This window comes from Tribolium madens, unplaced genomic scaffold (assembly GCF_015345945.1).
Source record: "Tribolium madens isolate multiple individuals breed KSU strain unplaced genomic scaffold, Tmad_KSU_1.1 Scaffold_20;HRSCAF=117;Tcas5.2_LG4, whole genome shotgun sequence".
NCBI lineage: Eukaryota > Metazoa > Arthropoda > Insecta > Coleoptera > Tenebrionidae > Tribolium > Tribolium madens.
Window position 1 is genome coordinate 12,367,802 of NW_025400985.1, and position 24,525 is coordinate 12,392,326.

Sequence of the window (24,525 nt, forward strand, 5' to 3'; positions counted from 1 at the left end):
CTAGTAATTATTCTGAAGTGAAGTATCATAAAACGAAGAGTTTTAGTACCTATTCGTAAAATGTTTATTTTTAAGTACTAAAAAATATAGAATAAATAAACATAGTGCATAATAGACAAAAATGTCTGTTGTAAAATAAAATTGCTGGTTATTGTCTCTATATTTCACTTTTTTTAATAAGCATTGAACCTTTCTATTTAGTGGTTAAGTTTGATTCTGTTTTATTTACCTTCAATTATAGACAGGAGAATGACAAGAAGAAATATCTGCACCTGCTTGTATTTATTTAAGAAATGTCRGAATTGTGTAACAATATTTCTAAGAATTTAACTATTTAATTAGATAACAATATAATTTTTGARRAATARCAGTCTRGAKATATGTAATTAAAACTCTTTGTTWAAAATAAGTGTTGGAGTAATTGCGTGCTGATATTATTTATGATAATAAATATTTTATTATTACATAGTTGGAATTTCAAAAAATCAACCCTTTTTAAATTTCTGTAAAGGGTAAAAGTGAATAATGTCTAAACGTCCTTCAGACCATACAAGTCGTTGTAATAATAATTATATTTTGTTGCAWTACTAAATTCAATAGAAATTTTGTTTAAGTGTTTTTGATTTTAYTGTCAGTAAAAAACTGAAAACACTTAATTATCTCCACGTGTTAARAACGCGTTGGTGTATCATTATCTCAAACATTMATAATTAATAATTGCTGTATTTTAATAATTAGAAGGAATTTTTCTAGCAGATTTTGCATCAATTGATATGCTTTATTTACCACAAAGATGTAAAATTGTTTTATAAAAAATACCCTTGAAGAAATTACTCAAACGACTTCCAAGAATATGCAAATCATTGTGGAGAGGCCTATACATAAAAATGCATGCAATTTTCAAGCGATTTTCATCAACGTTATTCAAAATTTTTTAGCAAAAACATTAAAAAATCCAAAATAGGGGTAAACACAGAGTGACTGATGTAAAACTTCTAATAAAAGTTCTAATATAATAAGATTTTCAATTACATGTTAATTAGGTATAATTAGTTTGGGCTTAGCATTGTTTCAAAGAAAAAAATACAAGGCGAAAAAAAAATATGGTACCAAGTGTTTTTTTTTTTGAATCATAAGTTGTACAAATTTTTTGAATCTAATCGAAATTGCTTGGARTTGTTTAGAAGTTTTTGAATTATTAAATTATCTTTAGATTGTTTGAAATTACTGAAATTATTTGTGATTTACTGATTTTTCTCTTGGAATCACTGAAATTCTTTTTGAAATTATCAAAAACAATTTTTTTTGAAAATTAMGCTGAATACCTTAGAAATATCGTAATTAATTTAGAATTACGGGAATTATTTTGAAATTACGTAAATTAATTGGAATTACAGTACTTAATTAATAATTCTAAGAATTAATGTAAAATTAATGAAATTACTCTGAATTATTAGAATTATTCCAATTTTGTTGGATTTTTTTTGACATTAAAGGAATTATTTGTAAATTACTGGATTTTTTATGGAATTACTGAAATTCTTTTTGGAATTGCAGGAATAATTTTGGAATTACAGAATTAATGTTGGACGCGTACAAAAAGCCTAATTATGTACGAATTGCATTCAAGGCTTTATGTCCTACTGCGAAACTTAATAAAATTAATTTTAATTTTTGACAACTGTTTGGCATTTCTCAATACGAAACGTCAGATTATTTTTAACAGATTTAAACCAAGTTTAAGCTTTGTTGAGTCTAATTCAAAAAACAAAATGTAGCAAKAATAACTGTATAATAAGTAGTAGAGTGTATTTCGTAAATYTAAATAAATAAATACTTTTGACAGTATTGAAAATAAAGTTACTTTATTTTACCAGTACTATAAAGAGGTACTTTATAGCCGCAATATTATATCATAAAGCAGACGTTATTGTACAGTCGGACATAAATATTTTTAGAAATTGTAAAATTGATGAAATCAACATAATATGAAGAAATTTATTTAAATTTTTGTCAGATTATAAATCAAGTTTCTGAAGGTAAAGTAGGTATATTAATGTTAATTTTTGGTGAATTTCCTGATTATAAAGTATGTCACTGATCACTTGAGATTGAAAATTTTCTTGAAGCATGAAGAAAAATATTTTTATTTTAATAAAAAATCATCATTGATATTTCKTCTTCAAGAACGTAGTAAATCTTCACCGTGCAGAAGATAATTAGCTATTATATAGCTAATTAATTTGTTAACGGTTCAGTACAATCAAAGTTAATAAATATTAATGAGCATTGTCATTATAGCTCTTAAAAAAAACGATTATAAYGCGCACCTCGCAACAAGACTTTCTTTGAAACAGGTTCTTCTAGTATTTAAGKACGAATCATGCAGAATCACACGGGAGTTCTGAAATTTTTGCTGGCAATTCTAATTACACAAATAACAAAAATTGCGTCTTCTAACGAATYCAACTCAACTTTAAAACTAGTCCACGTTGTGAGTATAAAATTAAATTTGGAATTGATTTATTGMATGATTTGAAGCTTTTTCGCCATGGCGACAGAACCACCGACGCTAGAACYCTCTACCCGAAAGACCCACTCATCAATGAAACTTATTATCCTTACGGCCTTGGAGAAYTAACAAATGTATGTACTTTTTCACTTATTTTGAATTGTAATTTTTTAAACACAGAAAGGTAAACAAAAAGCTTATAAAGTGGGGAAAGCTCTCCGGGGACGCTATGGCACTTTTCTTGGCGATGTTTATACTCCGGACATCCTGGAAGCTCAAAGTTCCGACACTAACCGAACAAAATCATCACTTCAGCTGGTTTTAACCGGATTATTTCCACCAGTTGGCGACCAAATCTGGGAATCTGGTTTAAACTGGCAACCCATACCGTTCAATGTCTTACCTCGAAGACAAGATTCTGTAATAAATTAACGGTAATCGAATTTTTTTCACCGACRTTATTTTAGATTTTCTTCGGTTTGTCTTGCTCCACTTTCAAACGAAAATTCGCYGAGATTGTCACTGCTCCCAAATGGCAAAAGGAGTTCAAAAAACACAAAACAACATTCGAGTATATTTCGGAAAATACTGGACTTGAGGTCAATAACTATTTCGACGTTTTTCACCTGTATTTGTGTCTAACGACGGAAAAWGAGTTTRGGTTACYTCTCCCAGAATGGACGAAAAACGTCTACCCCCAACCCCTGAAGGATTTCGCGATCAAAACCTACGAACTCATGAGTGCCACCAGCGAATTGAGGAGGTTGTCATCGGGGGGTTTGTTAAAGAAAATTGTYGATGATTCGAAGGGAAAAATCTCGGGGGAGTTGGTGCCCAAAAATCGCAAAATTTTTCTCTACTCGGGACATGAGGTCAATCTCGCCAACATGTTGCACACTTTGGACGTTTTTCAACCCCAAATTCCCCCCTATGGTTCCTATATTTCGTTTGAGCTTCATGTCGTTAACCGGGTTCCGGGATTTAAGGTACGGGGGTGGAAAATAGACAAAATAATCACAAAATGGTTCCAGATTTATTACGAAGATTACACTTCAACGCAACCCAGACCGATCAAACTTCCAGCGTGTGATGAATTTTGCCCTTTGGATCAGTTCATTGACCTGCTTTCCGAGTATTTCCCCCAACAGGATGCGTGCAATGGGAATCACAAATAGAAATTTCAAAAGGGTTTTGGAGTTTCCTCGTCTGGACCCCACATTAGGAAAGTTAATAAGTCAAATCCTAAGTAAATTAATATGAAGATCAGAACCTCCCTCTCCGTTAATGTTGGCAGTCGTTGAAAAAGTCCATCGATACTTCTGCAAATTTGGGAAATAGTTTGCATTTTTGTGCAAAATTTGTTACATCTCCATCGCCAATAAATAATTTTGACACTACTTGACACCTTCAATTTCCCTTTCCACTTTTCATAAAAAAAGTTCCACTATAAATTGAAATATTTGAAATTTAAATTAGACGGTTAAAAAAATTTTAGAGGTCAGTCACTTTACAGTAAAAATAATTAGCACATCTTAAGATCTACAGGTGTTCAGAAAAAAAATTATTCCAAAAAAAAAATTAAAGAAATATTGAGAATTCAGAAACAGACTGTCTCGACTGTTTTTTTCTCATAATCTTGAATAATTCAGTTTTAGCTTAATTTATTAATTAATTATTAATTAATGCTTACTGGAAAAATAATTTTAAAAGTGTTTAGAAGAATGTTAATTTCAATAATTTAGAAGAGTTCGACTCAATCTTTCTGGACTGTTTTTTTACAAAATCTTAAAATAATCGAGTTTTAGCTTAATTTATTAAGTAGAACTAAAAGTTAATGCTACAAGTGTTTAGAAAAAATCCAAATATGAAAAAAAATTCAAAAATTGAATTGAAATTGAAAAGAAATCAAACGCAAACTTTCTGAACTGTTTTTTGAAATGATCTTGAAATATGTAATCAATTTTTTTTCTTAATTTATTATTTAGAATTAAAAGTTAATAACTTAAAGTCTTAAAAATAATTAGCAAATTTTAAGAGGAAAAATCCTAGTTTGGCCTGTATTTTCGGCATAATCTTGAAATAATCAAATTTTTGGTTCAGTTTATTAATTAGAATTAGATTTAAGAGCTCTACAATGAAATAATTAACAAATTTTAAGAGCTACAAGTGTTTTTGGACTGTTTTTTTTTTCATAATCTTGAAATAATCGAATTTTAGTTCAATTTATTAATTAGAAAGTAGAATTAGAGTTATAATCTATGTAGTGAAAATAATTAAGAAATTTTAAGAGCTACACATGTTCAGACAAAATGTTCTATTTTGGCAAAAATTTCAAAAATTTAGAAGAATGTAGACACAGACTTTCTGGGCTGTTACTTATTAATTAAAATTAAAGTTAAAAGTTTTACAGAAAAAGTATTTAACATATTTTAAGAGCTATACATAGGTGTTCAGAAAAAATTCTATTTTAGTTAAAAGTTTAAAATTTTCTGAGAATTTAGACAGACTTTCTAACTGTTTTTTTTTTTGGCATAGTCTTGAAATAATCGAAATATTAGTTCAATTTGTTATTAGAATTAGAGTTAAAAGTTCAACACTGAAAATATTTAAGAAATTTTAAGTGCAACAAATGTTCAAAAAAAAATTACTTTAGCAAAAATTTCAAAAAATTAGACACAGACTTTCTGCACTTTTTTGTTTGGCATATTCTTGAAATAATCTAGTTATTAGTTTAATTTATTAATTAGAATTATAAACTTAAGAGTTCTACAGTGAAAGTATTTAACAAATTTTAGGAGCTACACGTATTTAGAAAAAAATGTTCTATTTTAGCAAAAAATTCAAAAATTTACAAGAATGTAGACACAGGCTTTCTGAGCTATTTTTTGGCATAATCTTGAAATAATTAAGTTTTTAGTTCAATTTATTAATTAGAATTAGTGATAAGAACTCTACAGTAAAAATAATAAATAAATTATAAAAGCTACAGGTCCTCAAAAATATTCTACTCTAGCAAAAATTTCAAGGATTTAAGAGAATTCAGACACACTGTTTTTTGGTATAATATTGAAATAATCTTGTTTTTGGCTTAAAAACAACAATGTCCTGTCCAGTTTCGCCAAAATTCTTCCACTGGTGAGTTTCTAGCTCAAAAACGTCAGATCTGAATGTTGTTTAAATCACTAAATATTAAGAGCGTCCGATTTTCGACTAGACGGAATGATTAATCGCGAAAGTTACTGTGTGTGGAGTGCAGATGGCTTAACTTGCTTGAAACGCCTACGAGCGATCTCAGAATGTATGTAAAAGTGGTGTACAAGAAGTACTCTTCAAAATAACAACGGTAAAAATTTCCTTTTATTAATTGTTGCAAATTTTTATTTGTTTTCTAATTCCGATAGAAAATTGTTTAGGCGCGTTTCTTATAACAAATTTGTGTTTTAAATGTATGTAACAATTTTATCGGAAAAGATTTTGATGTATTGAAAACATTTTTTAATAGAAGTGGCCTATTTTTTTCTCGTTTGCCTGTAATTTTTTTGTTTTGATATGAATTTGCAAATAAACGTTAATTTTGTTAATTATTTTCCGTAAAAATTGCAGATAAAGTAAAAATTAGCATAATAACGGCCAAGAATCCATCCGCGCATTACTATGCAAAATTTCTAAATAATTCATTTCCTACAGGAATTCACGTAATTATAACTTTGACTACAAAATGACTTTATCAGTTCCAGTAAGTAAAAAACTGCAAATGGAAATTATAATTCGAAAACGTAAAAAAATATGTTAAATACACTACTTAAATTATAACAAGGAAACGTTATCTAAAAATGATGATAAATATTGTGCAGCACATTTAATTACTCATTTTGAACGAAATTCAGTGAATTACAAAATGCTACATTCGAAAAAAGTCACTCAAGGTATCAAGTTTAATTAATATTTATCTTAATTAGCTCCCAGTTCCTGCACAAAATGAAAGACATTAACTCGATCTTGGTGGCGTTGTGTGTAATTTTATTCAATTCTCAAACCTCTTGTGCCCCAATTGAAGACAACAGTTTAATTCTAGTACACGTTGTGAGTGCGAATAAAATTTTGGTACAAAATTAGGTATTACTGAAATTTTAGCTTTTCAGACACGGGAACCGAACCCCATCCCCTGAGGAATTGTACCCCAAAGACCCTTATCTCAATGAAAAGTACTTTCCCTTCGGGTTGGGCCAACTCACTAATGTAGTTTTTTCCCATTTGGGACACGAAAAATAATTGGGTTGTTTCAGGCTGGCAAAAAACGCGAATTCATGATTGGGAAAGCGCTCCGAAATCGCTACAATAAGTTTTTAGGGCCGTACTACTACCCAGAAATTGTTGAAGCAAGAAGTACTGACGTTAACAGGACTAAAATGTCATTGGAACTCGCCCTTGCAGGGTTATTTCCCCCACGAGGCGAAGAAGTCTGGAATTATTGGTTAAACTGGCAACCAGTGCCTTACAATTACGTCCCCCAAACCGCTGATACCGTATTTTTTGTTTTTCGATAGATACCACGCAATTTTACTTTAATTTTAGGTTTTGCAAGGAACAACATGTCCAAATTTCGTAAAAAAAAMCACCGAATTTGTKCAGTCTGGACGAGGACAGTCCAAACTCTCCAARTACACAGAAGTGTTAGATTACATTTCACACAACACTGGACTTAACGTTACAACATTTGAGGACGTGTACAACTTATATTTCGGGTTGACGACTGAAGTAAGTTGAAATTTTTGTAAATTTGTTCTGAAATTTGSTTCAGGAAGAGTGGGGTTTCGAATTGCCCGAATGGACGCAAAAAGTTTGGCCTRAAACCATCACAGAATTGGCCATAAACGAGTACTACACTCAAACAGCAACCACYGAACTTATGCAAATGTCGGCTGGGTATTTTCTGCAAAAAATACTCCAGGATTCGTACTCAAAAATCAACAATACAAATTCCGGCCGAAAAATTTACTTGTATTCGGCCCACGAGAACAACATTGCGAATCTTTTAATTTTGTTGGGGGTTTTTGAACCACCCCATATCCCAAATTATGGGGCCTACGTGCTTTTGGAACTCCACAGTGTGAATAATAAGTACGGGATTAAGGTGAGAATTTTTTAAGTGAAATAATAAATAATCAAATTATTTGTTCCAGATATTTTACGAAAATTATCAAGAAAGTAAACCACGACTCTTGAAAATCCCACACTGTGACAGTTTTTGTAAAATTGATCAATTTGCGAGTCTATTTGAAGAATACATGCCTGATGCTAACTTATGTCTGTAAAAATAAATAAATAAAATTTGTCCACTTGTTTTTTGAGTGTCGATAAGGAAGGATTAGTTTTGTGTCGCTGCAGATTAATTATATTTGTATAATTTTTGCTTGAACACTTAGCAAATAAATCCAGACAGATGATAATCATGTTTCAAGATAAAAAAAAACTTAAATCAAATACAGACAACGAATAAATCATAAATAATAAATATTACATGCATAAAACAATTAATCTTATCAAATATAATACACAATAAATATAAAGCCAATTTATAGTTACTTTTATGGTCATTACACGCTATTTGCTACACTAGTAGTAGTTTTCAAAATTTCAATGCAGTCGTTTCGGTTATTTTTCTGGTCTTTTTATTTGCTAATACACGAATTTTTCTCTCAACTGACCGAAAATGTGACTCAAGAYAATGATACACTTGTGTTATTACACGTCGTAAGTCATTATTAAATAAAAAATCGATTGCATTTTTGGTGGTAGATTTTCAGACACGGTAACAGAACTGTGAACGGTCCTGAAGAATTGTACCCCAAGGACCCGTATTTGAACGAGACTTATTTTCCATTTGGGTTAGGACAACTTACAAATGTAGGTTTTTTCGAAGGGTCGTTAACTCTAGAATTTAATCGAAATTACGTGGAATTATTATTTAGAAGTATTTGGAATTATTAAAATTATTTTTGAATTATGTTTAAATTATTTTTACTAGAATTTTTGTGGAATTACTAGAACTCTTTTTGAAATTATCGGAAATAATTTTTTTTAGTAATAACGCTGAATTTTTTAGAATTATCAGAATTAACTTAAAATTACAGAAATTATTTCGAAATTTTGAAAATTAAGTTGGAATTACATACGGAAATTAAGTTCGAATTACAGGAATTAATTTAAAATCATAGGAATTATACTAATATAGAACTAATAGAATGACGTTGGATTATAGGGTTTACAAAAATTTCGGTAAATTTTTTAAATTTTTTTTGGAATTTTTTTATATTTATTATGTAAAGAATTTCTTAGAACTATCGGAATTATTTTAGAATTACGGAATTTAAGTTAAAATTACAGGAATTATTTTGGAATTATAAGAATTAATCTAAAAACAATGAAATTACGATGAATTATTATTAGAATTATTGTAATTTTAGTATTTTTTTATAATTAGTTGTGGGTACATATTTTTTTTCAAAATAACGGCCTCGAGGAGCCATTAACGTAAACCTTTAACGTAATTAGTTATCGAAATTTTTGAAATTAAATCGAAATTGCTTGAAATTATTTTTAGAAGTATCTCGAATTATTAAAATTATCTTTGAATTATGTTTGAATTAATTGTGATTTAWTGAAGTTTTTGTGGAATTACTAGAACTTTTTCTGAAATTACGGGAAATAATTTTTTTCATACTTACGCTGAATTTTTTAAAACTATCAGAATTAAGTTAAAATTTCAGCAATTATTTTTGAAAGCACTAAAATTGTTTATATAATTTTTATAATTATAATTTCTTAGAACTATCGAAATTATTTTGGAATTACCGAATTTAAGTTAAAATTTCAGGAATTATTTTGGAATTATAAGAATTTTAAAACAATGCAATTACGATGGATTATTAGCATTACTGTCATTTTGGTAGAATTTTTTTTATAAATGGAATTAKTTGTACAGATTTTTTTCAAGTTAACGGCCTCGAGGAACCGTTAACTCTAGAATTATTTGTACAAACTTTTGAAATTTTATCAAAATTGCTTGGAATTATTAAAATTATTTTTGAATTGTTTGAAATTACTGGACTTATTAAGTTTTCTAAAATTATCCTGGAATTACAGAAATTAATTTGGAATTATATAAATTAATTTATGTAAGCAATGAAATTACGCTGGATTATTAAAATTACTGAAATTTTGGTACTGGAATTATCTGCAAATTATTACTGGAAATTTTTTGAAACTACTACAATTTTTTGTATAATTGTCATAGAAATTTTTTAAAAATTGCTATTTTGGAACTATCGGAATTGATTTGAAATTACAAGAATTATTTTGGAATTACGGAATTTAAGTTGGAATTATAGGATATAAACTGAAACCAATGGAATTACGATGGATCATTGGAATTACTGTAATTTCGGTGTAATTTTTTTGGAATTGGAATATTTTTCATGTTAACGGCCTCTCGGTTTTTCTCAAAAAAACAAATTTTTGATTGATTTTTGTTAGGCGGGGAAAGTGAGAGAATACTCAGTTGGTAAAGCATTGCGAAAGCGGTATGATAATTTCCTGGGGGGTTACTACCACCCTGAATTGGTCGAGGGTTGGAGCACTGATTATAACAGGACTAAAATGTCCCTAGAATTGGTTTTTGCGGGGTTGTTTCCGCCCCAAAAAGAGGAAACTTGGAACCAGGACTTGCCTTGGCATCCCATTCCATACAATTATCACCAGAGAGCCGACGATAAGGTATTTTCAACAACTAAAATTAAAATTTAATAGTTTGATTTAGGTTTTATTGGGGGTGACTTGTCCGTATTATTTAAAATTGTACGATCAAGTGGTAGAATCTCGGAATTATCAAACCAAAGTTCGGAAAAATCGAGAAATATTCGCCTACATTTCGAATAATACAGGTCTCAATGTTACGAAATTCCTCGATGTTTATAATCTCTACTTCGGGTTGGCCACAGAGGTTGGTATTTTTCCCAATTGATGAAAAAAAATCGTGTCAATTTAGGAAGAATGGGGTTTTAAGTTGCCCGAATGGACAAAGTCGGTGTGGCCGAAAACAATAATCGATTTAAGTATCGAAGAATATTTCGCGTCAACGGCCACAACAGAGCTGAATCGGATGGCTTCTGGTTATTTCTTGCAAAAAATCATCACGGATACGAAGAAAAAAATTCAAACTGGCAACGAGCGAAAAATTTATTTGTATTCCGCTCACGAGAATAACATCGCGGAATTGTTAATCCTTCTTGGGATTTTTGAACCGCTGCACATCCCGGATTACGGCTCTTATCTCACTTTCGAAGTGCATCGAGTTGGGGACAAATACGGGATTAAGGTAGGTATAATAGACTTAATTGTTCCTAGTTGGGATTTCACTGATTTTAGATTTATTATGAGAATTATACCGGAGGTGGACCCAAACTGATGAAATTGCCAGCTTGTGAGACGTTTTGTGAATTTGATAAATTTATGTCTCTCATTGAGGAATATATGCCGGTCGACGATCCGTGCAGCAAATAACAAAAAACATACATACTTTTTCGGTAACTAATTAACAAAGTTATCAATAAATAAAGTCTCAAAAATGAATAAAGACTAAAAAAGTTGTTTTGACTTCATTTTTACGTTTGTATAATTTATTTAATACTCAGAATAATGTAAATAGAAATAAAATTGCGTTTGGATATTAATAATTTAAAATTGACAATGACGATGTTTGTAAATAAATGAATAATTTAAATTTTGTGCGTAATAATTCTCTTTACAATGTTAAAATAACAGCAGAATTTCAAAATTCTTATAGTTAAATATTTGCACAAATATTTACCAAGACAGATAGCAAATTATTGTTTAGAATTTTACATTTTTCTGGATTTTAAAGTAAACAAAAAAAGTAAAGAAGCATTTAAAAAGTGAAAAATAACCAAATAGAAAATAATTATAAAAAAATATTTTTTTATAGATCCCGACAACAGCTGTTTTAAGGATGATTATTTCAGGTACTCAGTCCCAAAAACAATTTTTCTGGACTAAACAATAAAATTGGTTACTATGGTGACGAATTTTTTTTTAATTAATAAGAGTTGTGAATTCCTGTTTTGGGAGCATTAAGAAAAATATGTTATTTGTAACACGTATCTAAAACGTTTTTACGGACTCATCTGCTATTCCAGACTCGGTTTCACTTCGTCCGCAAACAACAACGATTCGTCCGCAAAAACTGTATTTTAGGTACTTGTAATAAAATAACTATTTACGGATTTTTAAAAAAAGTTTTCCTGCCGTACCGGTGAATAACTGCAATTTGTTAAAATTGTTTTAATATCTTGCTTTAAGAAATAAAATAAAATAAAATAAGTAATATTTATAGTAAAACATATTTTTTCTAAAAGGGCAGGCAGCCAGCAATACACCAAATGCGTTAATACATATACAGGGCTATTACAAAAAAATAATTTCTGATTTTTTTTGGTGTAACACATTTCACATATTGCAACAATTTCTTGATTTCAAATTTTAAAAATAATTAGGTATAACTGAATCCATGATATCTGTTATTAGTCTTGTCTCTTTGACATTAAAGCAAAAAAATCAACTCTGAAACGATGCGACATGTTTTGTTATCATTTATCAACCTAGGTGCATGTTTAGAAGCCGATGGTAGACATTTCAAACAGCTTTTACATTGACTTAACTTGTTAATTTATTTGTGAATTCTGATTAAATACAGATCATCTGTCAATCTGACATTTCTCGCAAATCTATCCAAATTACTTTTTTGATTTCTAATTTAAAAGAAATAATATATCTATTTAATTTAGCAGTTAGTGATTTTGGTATTGTTGGTTGCGGCAAWTTTTTTTAGAAATAACCCTTTCGTGAATAACCTGTGTGTTGGACTATACTTGATAACTTTTTATCATTTTATGCAACGCTATTAACTTAAAGTAAATTAAGCAACCAAATAAATACAAAACGTTTTAGATAAAATTTACTTTAGTAATTAGAAAAAAATAAAATATTAAAAATAATTAAAAACTAAAAAAAATGGTATTGACAGCAAAATTTTAACGTTCAATAATGATGTAATAATAATACGAAATTGCAGTGATGATGTTTACAAATAAAAAAAATATTTCAATTTTGTTCGCAGTGATTCTAGTAACGATTAGTAGGAGCAGAATTTCAAAATTCTTAATTAACAACTTATTTGCACAAATAATACCTATGTAACCGTACCATTTGTATTTAATTATTCGGTAAAATGTGTTGCCTATGCATTTTTGAAAATTTTATTTGACTCTGCGGTGACGGATCACGCCACAGTGGGAAAGGGGGGATTTTGTGTTTTTTTTTTGGGTTTTTCGAAAAGTGGGAAAACAAAGGAAGGTGTGGCAGTCGTCGTTGGGCAGGCGAAGAGATGTCGACTACACCCGGGGGACTTCCATCGAGGAAGAGAAGGAAGCGTCGTCGCTTGGAGGAGGCTGCAGAGGAGACCGTGGGGCTCAGGAAGATGAGACCGGACGCGACAGGGGGTATGACTAATTACGTCACCAAAAACGTAAATTTCTGTATCGATATTACGTGAAAATTGTGCCTAAAATATTGTTTTCATCATAATAATCATGATTGTTGTTAATTTGCCATGAGTTTTGTAAATGGATAATTCGTCTGGTAAAAGATTATGTTTTCGGGTTTGTTTTATGTAACGCGAGATGAAAAGTAAAACTTCTGTAGCTTCTCCTGGTTTCATGCATGCCGCATTGCGTTCTGTCTTTTACTGTTCTTTACTCCCCTTTAATTGGGCAATCATATCAGCAAAGTCCCGGTAGCTGATAAGTAATAACGCTTCCACGTACACAGGGCACAAAAGAGGAGCTTGTCGAAAAAGGACGGTTTTTGCCCACTAAAGAGACCATAGGTCCAATACCATTGTCGACTCGACGGAGTTGTAGGGTTTCGAGACGCGATTGTTTGATTGATTGAGAGTCCTTGATATATGTTTTTTTCTTCCTTTCTCCTTCGAGATTGGGAAATGGCTACAGCGGTAATACTTCATATTAATAAAACATTAGTGTTTTATTTCTTGATTATTTAATTTTACTCCCATCCGTTTGTTCAGTGCTTCGAGGAAACGACGAAGGATTATTACGAATAAACTAACAACCACAACGTAGGGTTATCTTATTTTAAAAAGGGTCCAAAACTACGCCGATCACACGTCATGAGCAATTCTCCCGCTCAAATTTGAATTTTTCTAGAGCATTTTGAAATGCCGCCATTGAATACAAACTGTAAGGTTAGACCTATAAATATGAAATTATTATTTATTATTATATAAAATTCTAAATATTTTTGCACTTTAAAGTAGACAAAAGAAAGTAAATAGACATGGAAATAGTAAAAAAAAGTCGAAAGGAAAAATATATTTCAAAAAAAATCTTACTTTATTTAAAAAAAAGTTTAGTTGTGCGAATAAATACCTTTAATGTGTTAAACAATAAAGTTGTTTAAATATTTTGCTTTAAGAAACAAAATAAAATAAGCAATATTTTTAGTAAAAAAAAAACAAAAAAAGACGCGCAACCAACAATACAACGGATGTGTTTAGTTGTTAGCTTCTTTGATAATGAGCCATTAATAATATAGCAGTAAATTAAACAACCAAGTCAATTAAAAATGTCTCAAGTAAAATCCTTGTGCATCTTAAAATCAACAAAATACAATAAGTGATATTTTTAGAAGAATAAAATATTTTTTTTAAGAAGAGAGCAGGCAACCAACAATCCACATGTGTTTATTAGTTAGTCTATATTCGATGACTTTTTATCACTTTATACATCAATCATTTGCTTAAAGTAAATTAAACAACCAAATAATGTCTCGAATAAAACCCTTGCGTATCATAAAACCAACAAATTCCAGCCACACCGGTTCTGTCATCTTTTTACATGGGTCAGGTGAGAGGTTACCTTGTATTGCATTTTTTTATCACATTTTTTCAGGAGACACTGGTAAAGGAATTCTCGACTGGATCAAATTCCTAATCAGGGATTTCTCCCTACCTCACATCAAATTTATTTTTCCTACAGCTCCTCTGAGACCTTACACACCATTAGATGGAGCCGTACGACAGTCAAACATTAAAATAAATGACCTCAATTTATTTTTTAGTTAAGTAATGTGTGGTTTAATCGGTATGATATCACACCCGATGTCCCTGAACACGTCGAGACTTTAGATGACATCAAACACGATATTAAATCATTGATTTCAGAAGAGGTTGACGCTGGGATCCCCCTGAATCGAATTGTAGTTGGGGGGTTTTCAATGGGGGGCGCTTTGGCCTTGCACACTGCCTATCGGTTCACTCCAGGGTTGGGGGGCGTCTTCGCTTTATCGTCGTTTCTAAATAACGAATCTGAAGTTTATAAAACCATTCAAGCTGTTGATACTCCACTTTTCATGTGTCATGGAGATAGGGACGAACTGGTGCCCCTAGAATGGGGCGAGGAGACTTTCAATAATCTTACAAAGTTAGGAGTAAAAGGGGAATTTATACCACTGACTAATACTTTACACGAATTGAAAAAAAATGAACTCGAGAAATTACTAGAGTGGACCAAAATTGTAATACCACCAGAACGAGGGCCTTAATTTTTATTCATTTATTAGTAAATATATTTTATTAAAAAAAAACTGTTTAACTACAAAATCCCCAAAGATTTTTCCATGACTGCATGTGGTAATCCAGCAACTTCCATAAATTCAGGAGTGTTAAAAACATCACTACCGTCCATTTCAATGTCACGACCGGTTAAAGACTCGTGTAAGACGTTATGTGAGGGCAAAAACGGCAAATGCCCCCCTTTTTTCACCGCTTTCTGCTCCAATGCAATCCTGAGAGGGGCATGCAAACCTTGTGTATTTCTCAATATTGTCATGTTCATTTTATCCACATTTTTTCGATACTGAAACAAAAACTCAATGGTTGAAGTGCACAATAACCTTCTTACATTTAATTCTGACAACATGAGGGGATGAGGCACGTCGAGACTAGCCCTAACAGAGGACAAGCCACCAGTAAGAGCCTCAGGGACCCCAAATTTGCCCTCATTGATACCAAAATCTTCTGGTTGGCCCGGTTTTGACTTGATTGACGGAAGGGCGAAACTCTGAAATGGCTCCAGTTAGTTATTTCAAATCATTTCAATTTTTCTTACCATTTTAAAGAAATTTAAAGTCGGAAAATAGTGAATAAGCACTGTCAAAAAATGATGTCAAATTCTAGTAACGTAGCGGTTAACCGTTGGCAGCACTGATTCAAATATAAATCAGTTTTGCTTCAAGAAAAAAACGTGATTTAAAACTTTAATTGTACACAATGGGATTTTAATTTTCTATTATTTTAAATAAAGTTGATATTGGAAAACAGCAAATAAGCATTGTCACAATGCGATGTCAAATTTTAGTAATGTAGTGGCTACTTGTTGGCGGCACTGTCTGTTTGAATTATTCCCGCTTCAAGAAAAAAAGTGTGGTAAAAATTGACTTTATTTATTCATCAGTACATTTGATTACACAGTTAATAAAAATACGGGTCGATATCGTCGTCGCCTGGAATGTGGTGATGATGATAGTCGTCGAGTTCAGTCTTTAACGGTTTTTGGAAGAACACATTGTGTTTACCACTTTTCAGATAAGTTTCTGCCTCCTCACCGTTGTTAATTTTTGGAATTGTCACTAAAACTCCAGTTATGTAATCTTTTTTATCATTTTCATCTTCAGTGTTTTCTATTTCTTCTTTCAAGTTTATTTTCTTTTTATATTTCTTCTTCTCATTGCCATAATCTTCAATGCCTTCAATTTTCGTATTTTTGTTGCGATGGGTTTGTAATCGGTCTTCTGGGTGGTGATGGTAATGGTCAGGATGGTCACAGTGATGGTAATTTGGTCGTCTGTTTCTCCCTTTCGAATTTCTGTATTTGAAGGGTTCTTCATTATCTTGCCTATCGTAAGTATCGATGTAATCATGGTGGATTGGTTGCCGGGTTCGAAGAGGCCGACTTCGTGTCGTTTCAATATCAAAAGCTTTGGGGAAGTACCGCAACATCCTTTTTATATCTTTACTTTGAAGAAAAAACGACTCACACACAGCTACCACAAGCAGTAAAAACAATATTTTGAGGTTCATTGTAATATATTTGAATGAAAACTGATACTTTTATCCAGATTTGACTATATTTTATACTGTTTGAAACATGCAATTATGAGTTGTTACATAATTGTCGCCAAATGCATCAAATAAACACCCAGTTTCAAACTTTCCATATTTTGATAAGATGATACACATTTAGAAAATTGTAGGTTGCACAAAGCGGAGACTTCCGCGTAAAAATGTCTCACTTTCAACCAAAATTTAATTTTCGCTCCATTTCATTCAAGCATGTGGCCTTAACCACTACAATGCTAAGTCAGGATTTTTAAGTTGCAACTTTAATTCTACAAACTTGTCAGTGCCATTAATTATAGTAATAAATTTAATTAAGATTAAGCGTAGTGCGTCTGGTTAATATTCAAATTTTAGGATTTGTGGTTTGTGGCTTTAGACACATCCGAATATTTGCCAACCTGTAATTTGACAGTTGTCAAATAACCGCCGTTGCGTGTGGGTTGTGTGATGAGTTTATTTATTTTTTAACAATTAAAACCCAACTTGCCATTAATTTCTCATAATGAATGTAATTTCTACCAGAAACTAACAATTTCTATATTTTTTTATTAGCGAAAGTATTTTACAATGAAGGGCAAATTAATCTCTTTAACAAACCCAACTTGGGTAGCGTCTGTTTTATGTTTAGTGTACTTAAGAACAATTTATGCGGAGTTGGAGCCCAAGGAGGAGAGCCCCGAAGCCAATGGCATCCCTGTAAGTACCCCAAAGTGAGGTTATGTCAATGAAATTATTTCTATTAGAGCGCAGCCTCGTCTGATGATGGGCCCGGAAAGATCATCGCTGTGGAAAATTTCGGCTTTATTCACGCATTTGTTGCCTCGTTTTCTGTGATTCTCGTGTCAGAGATCGGCGATAAGACATTTTTTATAGCCGCTATCATGGCAATGAGGCACCCCAGAACAACGGTCTTCGCGGGGGCCATTTCAGCTCTAGCTTTAATGACAGTCTTGTCAGGTAGGAATTCACACAACTAGGACAATGAATCAAGATAAAACCGATAAGAAAACAAACAGATAACAGTTTTTTCTCCTATTTATTAGCCCTGTTTGGGTGGCTGGCGAACGTCATTCCCCGCGCCTACACTTTCTACATCAGCACAGCTTTGTTTGCAATTTTCGGGCTGAAAATGCTGAAAGAGGGCTGCGCAATGTCTCCAGGTGAAGGCCAAGAAGAACTGGAAGAAGTCCAATCGGACTTGCGAAAGAAAGAGGAAGAGGTGAAGGAATCAACAGTTTGACAAAATCTTAAATTTGACTTGTAGTACGAGAAACAAGCCATGTTGCCTGACCCCGAATCAGGCGCCCCTCGAAAGCCCAAAAGTGATAGCATTTTTTCGCTGATATCGCGGATTTTTTTGCAGTCGTTCACTTTAACGTTTCTAGCCGAGTGGGGAGACCGCTCGCAACTCACAACGATTATTTTAGGGGCCAGAGAAGTATTAATTATTTGTGTCATTTCTTGTGTTGAAGAATTCTTCTAGGATGTTTATGGGGTTATTATTGGGGGGGTTTTGGGACACTCTATTTGTACTGGCTTGGCTGTGTTAGGGGGGAGGATGATTGCGCAAAGAATTTCAGTCAGGACAGGTATTTCAATAATAGTGAAATTGTAAAAAAATATTATTTTTTTTCATTCCAGTGACGATAATTGGTGGTGTTGTGTTCCTTCTCTTTGCCCTTTCTGCCCTATTTTTCGACCCCAATTTGGGGGAGTAAAAATCGAGGTTTTTACAGTTTGAAAGAATGCATTTTTACGAATTAATTTATTTTTATAAATGATGAATGTTTCTACATCTCCATACTTAATTTATTGCCATAAGAAATAAACGAATGCGTAGTATTACCCTAAGAACAAAAATGTCACTATTCAATTTTTGGTTTTGTCCCTAAAACTTATTATAGCTCTGTGATATATGTTTTATATCTATTGTGCGTGTACATATTATGTACATAATAAAGTAGTTTAGTAATAATTGTGTTTTTTTTTTCTATTTTAAATGAGTGATGCAATAAAAATTTGAGAAAGTTTCACTACGCTCCATTGCCATAACTAAGTACCGTGTGTCTCTAAATGACTGCTTTTTATCTTTAAGTTGGTATTAAATTATGGTGATTTTTATGCTAGTCTAGTGAAAAATCACCTCACAAGGTTTTATGTATGTCTTATGAGACTTCACCCAACAGAGTCAAAGACCACTAAATTGAGTCAAAAAGCATATTATTTTAGCTCTGTCGGGGCGTTCTAGTACGTTTTTAAGTCAGAAACAACAATTTTGCAAAATTTCGTTAAAAACAAGCCGAAAATTTATTAAAAATTGTGTTATTTTTGTATGTTTAAAGTGTTTATTCTTCGACACTGTCAAAATTTACGGTTTTTCTCCCGTGTAAGGAAGTTTTGACAACTGTTTGGCATTTCTCAATACGAAACGTCAGATTATTTTTAACAGATTTAAAGCAAATTTAAACCTTATTGAGTCTAATTCGAAGAATAAAATGTTGTATTCAACTCGTTTGAGTGTAAATGGGACGCTTTATTCCACCTCGTGGATGATAAACCACTCGTGGTTTAATAACCCACTCGGTGAAATAATCCGTTCGATTTACACTCAAACTCGTCGAATAAATAACTATTAAGCACKTTTTTTAAATAATGTTTTCGAAATATTTCGCTAAACTTGTTTAAAGGCTTAACAATTTAGATTAAAATTGGTGAAATTTTACCTTGGTTTGCTCGATTTAGCTCGTTTTTGAACTAGGAATTTTTTATTTACAAGATTTTGTCAAAATATGTCTAAAATTACAAAAATTAATATAAATTTGTGCTATTTCGTTTGCAAATTTAGTCGAAAATAGTGTGTAATTTATCATTTGCATCTTTTAAGCACGTTTAAGTCTCAGTTTTTTTTACGAGATTTTGCCAAAACAAATTAAAAAACACAAAATCAAGTTATTATTTCTGCCTTTTTTAAGTCTTCAGCAATTTTTTCAGGTAAAAACGTAAATATTTTTCAAAATTTTGTTATAAACAAGCCAAAAATTGAGAGAATTAGACCAAAAACAGATTTTTTTGCCCTTTTCGAGCGTTTAAGCGTGTTTTTGAGCAGATTTGCAAGATTTTTGTAAAAAGCTTAATCCTTCAACAGTATTAGAAAAATTTAAATCATAATTTTGCAATCTAGTGAAAAGAGGTGTAAATTTCAGCTCAGATTTCGTGAATTTTGTTTTTTTTTTTTTTTTGGCTGGTTACCAGCACAATATTGTGTTTCAAGTGACGGCTAAGCCGTTGCCCCCAGTGATGCCAGATGAGGTGAAACGCTTGTAACTAGACTGTAGCGTCAAAATTCTCTAGAATTCCCTAAACTAAATTAAAAAAAACTAGTTTGTGTTATACAGTTAAAAAATAAGTCGAAAATAGTGTTACTTTACTTTTTTTCAAGTCTTTATAAACACGTTTTTGTACTAAAATCTCAGTTTGTTGACGTAAATATTTCGCAAAATTTACACAATTAGGCCTTCCTTTTTCCTTCAACAGTACAGGGTGATTTATGAGGAATAATGAGCCTTACCAAATTCTCGATGCAACCAACATTACATTTGTCGCAAAGCAATTTGCGAAAAGTAATGGTGGTTGCATCGAGAATTTGGGCAGTCTCATTATTCCTCGTGAATCACCTTGTATGTATATATTAGAAAAATTTAAATCATCATTTTGTAATCTGCGGGTGAAAAAATCTTATTTTTTTTGGGTTGGCAACCTGTGTTTTAGTGATGACTAAGACAATGTTGCCCGCAGTGATGCCAGACGAGATCAAACGGTTGTTCCTAGATTGGAGCGTCAAAATTCCCAAGAACTCCCTAAACTAAATGAAAATGCTACATTTTTTAAAGGTGTTTCCGGAGAAAAACAAATATTATTAAATAAATATTAATATTATTACTATTAAATAAATATTAAATAATTTTAAAAATTGTAAAAGACCTGTAAAATTAAAAATTTAAGTTTGTATAATGTTTCCATTCATTAAGAGATGGCGCATATTGGTATTTTTTCTCAAGGCCATCTGAATCAAAAGCTACGGTTATAAGGCCGTTTCAATTTTCGATTTTTCCATATAAACTTTGTTTCTGTGACATTTCGGGCGTCAGTACCTTATTGCGCTCCATCTACCGATTTCCATCGCAGTCGATTGAGACTTTTTAGACTTTTTATTTTTAGGTTAAGTACTTAAAACATCAATTAAAACATGAATGCTATAAATTATCCAAGATCCGAGCTTATTTTAGGTACATTCTGGACTAGCAAAATACTAATAAATTAGAATTACAATAAAACATGAAATCATAACACGAGGTAGGTTAGAACAATTTATAACTTCAATATTTTTCTGCAAAGTGGTTTGTTTGTTTGTTGAGTAATCCGTAATTTTTCTAGTGTCTTTAAAATTACAAAAACAAAGTAAAAGGTTGTCCTTATCATTGTCTGCATAAATTTGCTTACCGCAAAACGTTTCAAAAGTTTGGCACCATTTTTGCCTTTGTTACATATTGCTCAGAATTTCAAATAATCGAACATTTTTTACCCCACAAATGAAACACGGTTTTTACCATTTTATACCATTATTTTGTAAAATTGAAGGATATTGTTTTAAATTGCCACCAATGTTTGTTCGTTAATCGACCACCGAGGGCGCACAATAAGGGTCTGTCTTTTTTGTTTTTATGGTCACTTTGCAGAAACAGTTATCATGGAGAATGAAACGGCCTTATAAGCGCAGCTTTTTGATTCAGATGGCCTTGTTTTTTCTATTTAGACAAGATTCTTCGCTAGAATTGTTTCAAATATTTTAAAATCCATGATTGGCAAGCATTTTACATGCATTTTACATACAGGGTGAATATAAAGTATGGAACCAAGCGGTCTTCAGAAAATAATAATTAATATAAATTAACCTAATATAAAAAATGAGATCGAATTTTGAGAACGAAATTTTGTCTTGTTTTTGAATTATGCGATTTTTTTAGACAAAATTGCAATTTATAAAAAAAAAAAATTTTTAATTAAATATGAAGTAGATAGTTGTAATCCTTAGATCATAGCCTTTATGAGAAAAATAGTTTTATAGTGGGTTACTATTTAAAAAAATAATTTTTTTTATAGAACTCAAAAACAAAAGAAAATTTCGAAAAATTTTATTCTTGATAAGACATCACATCTTTAAAGTACTTTATCGTTTATCAATTAGTTTTTCCAAAAAATTAATACTTTAAGCAAAAAACGTTTGGTTCACCTGGTACATACAGGGTGTCAATTTTAAAACTTGCAATCAGCAATATTTCTAGAACTAAAAAAGTTATTGAGAATCACTCAAAACCGTTTCGGTGGTTTTTAGGGGGAATCAAAATGGCATTGTAAGTGACGCTCCTCCACCCACCCTTCAAGCCACAGCCACTTTCAGTTGAAAATTTAAAATGGCACGACCCTACTTGCGGTACATCGTTGGAAAGCCTATAACAAGCGCTTTTCAAAAATGTCATACAACAGCCTATTTGGTAAAGCCATTTTTCCAATTATTCAAAAACGAAGGCGTTAAATTTTTATTTTTTTTTACTATATTCAAGGTTGGGTGTCACTTATCATGTCATTTTAATTCCCCCTAGGAACCATCAAAACGGTTTTGAGTGATTATTAATAACTTTTTCAGTTGAGAGAAGTTTTAAAATTGACACAGTTTATACAGTTGGAGACAAAATAGTTTGGTCGTCAATGTCACTTAAGTGACATTAAATTGTAAAGCATGCTTTAGGACTGTTAACCTTATTTTTATCTACTGTCAATCATAGTTGACAAGTTGTATGTACATATTTTTGATAGGAAAATATAGCTGTAATTAATTTGAAATTGTCATTCATTTTAACGTTAAAGCTTGAATTACATTAAAATGTCAGAAAAGTGACGACCAAAGTATTTTGTCTCCAACTGTACATATTACCTATTATTATTAAATAATTAGATTATTGAAAAAATATATCTTTTTTCCAATATTAAAAAAAAAATGCTTAGAACTAGAGATAAATTCCCCAATCTGGCATCACTGGTTGCCCGTCGCAAACGAAAAGTTTGACGTGAGTTTGACAATCAAGGTTGCCAAACTAAGATTTAAAATTTGCTGCTAACTAGAGAATAAAAATCAGTCATCGTATAACAAATCAGCCATGATTCAGTGTTGCCAATGGCCTTTTGTGGCTTATTTTTGGAAAAAATGCGCGACTATTTGCGAAGCGTGTATACGTGACAGGCTGCAAAAAGCCTGCGGGTCCAAAAATACTCAGTGTTTGCTTTAAGTAATTTCAGTCTAAAATGCAAACATCAAAGTTTACCAAAAAGCCAACTTTTATTGATGATGCTATTAGAGAAAACAAGGAGTCTTGTTCGGGCCATCTGGGTTGCCAGCGCCCGTTTGAAGTCTACTTTTGATATCGAAACGAAAACACAGTATTAGCCCGATTTAAAACTCCTCGTACGATTACTAAATAAAATATTCGAAACTCTCGCTTGCATTTGTAGAAAATGAAACAATTGCGTCTTTATTCACGTGCCCCAATTCAATTACTTGCAGAATAAAGTTGGGACAATTTCGAGAAGCGTTGCGTGATTATTGTACTATCACAATTAATACATTAATGTCATAAGGAAACGAGGTCACTCCAACCCCCGAAATTTATAAGTCTCGATAAAATCATAATGTTGTTGTTTATTGGACTCGTTTGAGATCTTATTCTCATTTAATTAAAACGAAACAAGATTACCAAATATGAATTAGTTTGATACACTGCTTGCTTTCTTGAATTTAATCAAAGTTGGAACTACTGGATTCACTTTTCTTAATGAATTGGAATCGGAAACGACTCCCACAAAGCGATATTACCGCAGCCAAGTTGAATAAACACTAAATACCACCCTTGAAAGAAATTTAATTTCAAATAGAACTTGAACAGTAATGCAGTTGAACAAGTTAGGCAGCGCAAGTTAAACAACTGAAAAATACAAGAACATCAAGACTCGACATTAACAAACTTATATTTTTCATTTCGTATAAGAGAGACGAAAAATTAAGTTATTATTCGTCGCGCCGTCTTAATTTAGATATTCCTGCGGGGAATATTAATCGCAGATTTCCTGCTCTAAGATTGGACATTAATTTTCAGCTACTTAATATTACAAGTGTGAAAATAATGATTACGACGCAATGGATATTTAATATTTCAATTTCGAGATAAAGTCTGAGGTTGTGGAGTAAAAATTTAGTCATCAGTAAAAATTATTACAAAAATTTTGCAATTCCAACAATTAAACTAACACAATAATGAGTCAAATAGTTTTAATTGATAAGGAGTGTAAAAATGATAACTACTTGAAAATGGGGTCAAGTATTTGGACACTTTTTATGCATACAGGGTGTCTCATTTTTATGTCATTATAGGAGAAAATCACAATGTCAATGAAAATATAATCAAAAATTTGAATTTGACAGTCAGAAACGTCAAATTCTGACGTTTTTGACAAATATTGTGACAGTTAATGACAATTCATTCCTATAGGAATAGTTATCTTTTTTTGGGTAACCTACTAAGAATACATTTTTCTGGTATTTTCTGACATTCTGTATATTTTTAGTTTAGAAATTCTAAATTATATATTTTTTTATTTTAAATTACTAAATTACATTTACCTAATT

The 24,525-nt window shown here is 31.4% G+C and overlaps 7 protein-coding genes across 8 annotated transcripts; 5 read left to right on the forward strand and 2 right to left on the reverse strand.

Moving 5' to 3' along the window:
- Positions 1-2,348: 2,348 nt before the first annotated feature.
- On the forward strand, positions 2,349-3,909 carry LOC123005271 (venom acid phosphatase Acph-1-like). Its single transcript, XM_044398952.1, has 5 exons — positions 2,349-2,494; positions 2,542-2,646; positions 2,693-2,932; positions 2,980-3,498; positions 3,544-3,909. The coding sequence occupies exons 1-5, from the start codon at positions 2,384-2,386 to the stop codon at positions 3,685-3,687; spliced, it is 1,119 nt and encodes a 372-aa protein (XP_044254887.1). The 5' UTR covers positions 2,349-2,383; the 3' UTR covers positions 3,688-3,909.
- Positions 3,910-5,752: 1,843 nt separating this feature from the next.
- LOC123005076 (venom acid phosphatase Acph-1-like) lies at positions 5,753-7,864 on the forward strand. Of its 2 annotated transcripts, XM_044398685.1 has the most exons (7): positions 5,753-5,855; positions 6,472-6,595; positions 6,647-6,751; positions 6,799-7,038; positions 7,088-7,270; positions 7,314-7,646; positions 7,696-7,864. In XM_044398685.1, the coding sequence occupies exons 2-7, from the start codon at positions 6,491-6,493 to the stop codon at positions 7,825-7,827; spliced, it is 1,098 nt and encodes a 365-aa protein (XP_044254620.1). In that variant the 5' UTR covers positions 5,753-5,855; positions 6,472-6,490; the 3' UTR covers positions 7,828-7,864. The 2 variants fall into 2 exon arrangements, with proteins under 2 accessions (XP_044254620.1, XP_044254619.1); XM_044398684.1 differs by lacking the exon at positions 5,753-5,855 and having other exon boundaries at positions 6,245-6,595.
- A 279-nt stretch (positions 7,865-8,143) lies between these two features.
- LOC123005075 (venom acid phosphatase Acph-1-like) lies at positions 8,144-11,142 on the forward strand. The gene is made up of 6 exons (XM_044398683.1): positions 8,144-8,266; positions 8,312-8,419; positions 10,049-10,288; positions 10,332-10,514; positions 10,560-10,889; positions 10,940-11,142. The coding sequence occupies exons 1-6, from the start codon at positions 8,153-8,155 to the stop codon at positions 11,072-11,074; spliced, it is 1,110 nt and encodes a 369-aa protein (XP_044254618.1). The 5' UTR covers positions 8,144-8,152; the 3' UTR covers positions 11,075-11,142.
- A 3,220-nt stretch (positions 11,143-14,362) lies between these two features.
- On the forward strand, positions 14,363-15,253 carry LOC123005245 (lysophospholipase-like protein 1). The gene is made up of 3 exons (XM_044398915.1): positions 14,363-14,514; positions 14,560-14,681; positions 14,729-15,253. Exons 1-3 carry the CDS (start codon positions 14,433-14,435, stop codon positions 15,209-15,211), a joined length of 687 nt encoding a protein of 228 aa, XP_044254850.1. The 5' UTR covers positions 14,363-14,432; the 3' UTR covers positions 15,212-15,253.
- Positions 15,199-15,916, reverse strand: LOC123005246 (proteasome maturation protein). The gene is made up of 3 exons (XM_044398917.1): positions 15,778-15,916; positions 15,571-15,729; positions 15,199-15,525 (listed from the first exon to the last, which is right to left on the reverse strand). The coding sequence occupies exons 1-3, from the start codon at positions 15,778-15,780 to the stop codon at positions 15,262-15,264; spliced, it is 426 nt and encodes a 141-aa protein (XP_044254852.1). The 5' UTR covers positions 15,781-15,916; the 3' UTR covers positions 15,199-15,261.
- Positions 15,917-16,139: 223 nt separating this feature from the next.
- Positions 16,140-16,748, reverse strand: LOC123005586. The gene has a single exon (XM_044399399.1). The coding sequence runs from the start codon at positions 16,746-16,748 to the stop codon at positions 16,140-16,142; it is 609 nt and encodes a 202-aa protein (XP_044255334.1).
- A 427-nt stretch (positions 16,749-17,175) lies between these two features.
- Positions 17,176-18,762, forward strand: LOC123005160 (transmembrane protein 165). The gene is made up of 6 exons (XM_044398799.1): positions 17,176-17,483; positions 17,531-17,744; positions 17,831-18,006; positions 18,052-18,225; positions 18,271-18,376; positions 18,429-18,762. The coding sequence occupies exons 1-6, from the start codon at positions 17,355-17,357 to the stop codon at positions 18,503-18,505; spliced, it is 876 nt and encodes a 291-aa protein (XP_044254734.1). The 5' UTR covers positions 17,176-17,354; the 3' UTR covers positions 18,506-18,762.
- The last annotated feature ends 5,763 nt before the right edge of the window (positions 18,763-24,525 follow it).